Source organism: Asparagus officinalis, chromosome 7 (genome assembly GCF_001876935.1).
Source record: "Asparagus officinalis chromosome 7, Aspof.V1, whole genome shotgun sequence".
NCBI lineage: Eukaryota > Viridiplantae > Streptophyta > Magnoliopsida > Asparagales > Asparagaceae > Asparagus > Asparagus officinalis.
Genome location: NC_033800.1, coordinates 59,857,785 through 59,860,310, shown reverse-complemented (window position 1 = coordinate 59,860,310; position 2,526 = coordinate 59,857,785). Strand labels below are relative to the sequence as shown.

Genomic DNA, 2,526 nt, shown 5'->3' with positions numbered 1-2,526 from the left:
CCGAATTTACCCTTTAGATTTCATAGTAGCTTGATTTTTGCTAAATTCTTAATGTATTTGAGGGCCTTATTTACCTAGAACAGTTAAACTGAAGGGAAACTAGAATCAAAGCATTATAATTTCACAGTGAATTGGTCGATTATTATCCATGGCGACTCCGTTTGCATGACATGAAGACCCACAATTGTATCCCCCCTCATGAGCTCCGTATCACCGGCCAGGTAACGTCGTTTGCTGCTGTTATTACACTGTCCTCGCATAGACGTTCTATATGGTCTATTATTGCCCACCTGTCAAAATTAACATAAAGAATCAGTTACTTGTTAACACCACGCTAACACATATAGGAACCTACCTAATACTTTCCATGATGCCGAAAAGTTGATCATTTATATATAATTAAATAACTACATTATTGTTTAGGAAAATTTAACCTAATTAATTACCTCCCGCGAAAGAAACTGCAGCGATGCCGCTAACTTAGAGTCCATTAAATTAACCCATTATCTTCTTTGCGTAAACTTAAATTTGGCAGCGTATATATTGCCCGTTTGCGGTTGAAATTAATAGTCCATCTGTGAGAATAAAATATAAGCTCGGGAAATATATTGCATATATATTATATATCTATATCACTATATATATATATATATCACTATATATATGACTACTTATAATATGAGAAAAATTGGCGTATACTCTGCGTTACTCCAAGCGATCCTTGGTAGTGATGTTACACATCTTGTCCATACATCACACCTTGAAGATGGACATCATCAACTTCAATGGTGAGATGTAATGGTACTAAGATGTGTCCACATCACTACAAGCGCATCCCTTTGCGCCCAAGTATACCCATATTCCTCTATATATATATATATTATATACGTTATATATTATATATATATATATAAATATATATATTATTGGATATATATATATATCTATATATATATATATATGGGATCTTGCGCTGTGTGACAAAATTAATGATCATGTTCAAATGGGGATCGACGCTGCATGCAGGAGTCGATGTGCATTTAACCCTGGGAATAATGACGTACGTAGATTCACATTGATAACCGTGATGAGTGTGGGTTGTTCAATGATATATTAGCTAGTGGAGCTGGTAGGGTTTGTTGAAGGTTTTAACAACCCGCATCTGTTGTACAAGTGAATTAAGTCATGCATATACAACTTATATTTTTATATTCTATATTGTGATGAGTGTCATAAACCAATATTTTTATATATTATAACTTCTTTTCGAGCATAAACATTCTAAATCATATATACCATTATGATTTATTCCTAGTATAACTAATATCATCTTTCACTTAGAGTTGGAGAAAATTAACCTATTCATGCATGGAGATGAACTAGGCGCTAATCTCCCAATACTGCAACTTATGACTAACTAAACAGCGTTTCGACCTAACGTTACGCAGATGAACAAAGTCACATAGGATCTAGGCGGCAGTATGTGCACCCAATAGAGCTATTCTTCAAACACAAGTTATATTAAGTTACACCAAATCAAATGCATCGTCATGTGTGCTTCACTTTGAGCTCTAGCTAGGCCACGCAACAAAATCTTGAAGCAAGACAACATCCAACAAAGCATTTATCTAACCACAAGTGCTAATGCCAATTTACTAGGGTTGAAAAGACTCATTAACGAAGATAAAGTAGGCTAATCTGCTAGTGCCAATTACAGAAAAGAAATCATTGCTTACCCCAGTGTGCCTGTGATATAGTATACTTATATATATTATACGTATTACTATACTATATATATATATATATATATCATATAAAAATATATAATATAATATATATATAAATATGCTATATATAATATAAAAATATATGAATATAGAGAGGACGAGAGAGAGGAGAAGGACGGAGGGAATTCCTCGAGAGGAGAGAGAGAGAGAAATGGGTATGCTTGGTACCAAGCACAAAAGGTTGTGCTTGGTAGTGAGGTGTCACATCTCCTCCACTTATTCAAATGTGAGACCACATTCATCTGAGTTGGAGAGTATATGAGGATGTGACACCTTACTACCAAGCATGAAATTTGTGCTTGGTACCAAACATACTCTCTTTTCAATACGCCACTAAATCCCACCTCATATTTTTTTTCTAAACCAAACTCACATTTAACTGAATGTATACAAACAACTTTTGTTTAGCTAGCTAGTGTAACAATAATTCAACACGATCCATTTATTAGCAAATAAATATAATGTAGAAAAAATTGGAGTGCTGCTACGGGGACCCAAAATATGGGACCAAGGGAGGGGACAAGTGAGGTGTCCCCTTCCTATTGCATAATGAGTTGGCATGAGTTGGCATGACCAACTCATTATGCAATAGGGAGGGGACACTTCCCCTGTCCCCTCCATTGGTCCCATATTTTGGGTCCTTAAATCATTTTCCTTACATGAAATGTGTGCTCCACCACTGCTGCTTGAGCTTCATAAACCAATATTGCAATCACGCATGATGCCAATAACTGAGACC

At 35.4% G+C, this 2,526-nt stretch overlaps 1 protein-coding gene across 1 annotated transcript in view; it reads right to left on the bottom strand.

The window, feature by feature from the left end:
- LOC109847210 (laccase-7-like) overlaps window positions 1-2,524 on the bottom strand; it is a gene marked incomplete at its 5' end in the record, with an annotated part of 7,631 nt that extends 5,107 nt beyond the window's left edge. The window contains 1 exon segment of the mRNA XM_020416453.1: window positions 2,447-2,524. Within this exon segment, the coding sequence (XP_020272042.1) occupies window positions 2,447-2,524 (78 nt within the window).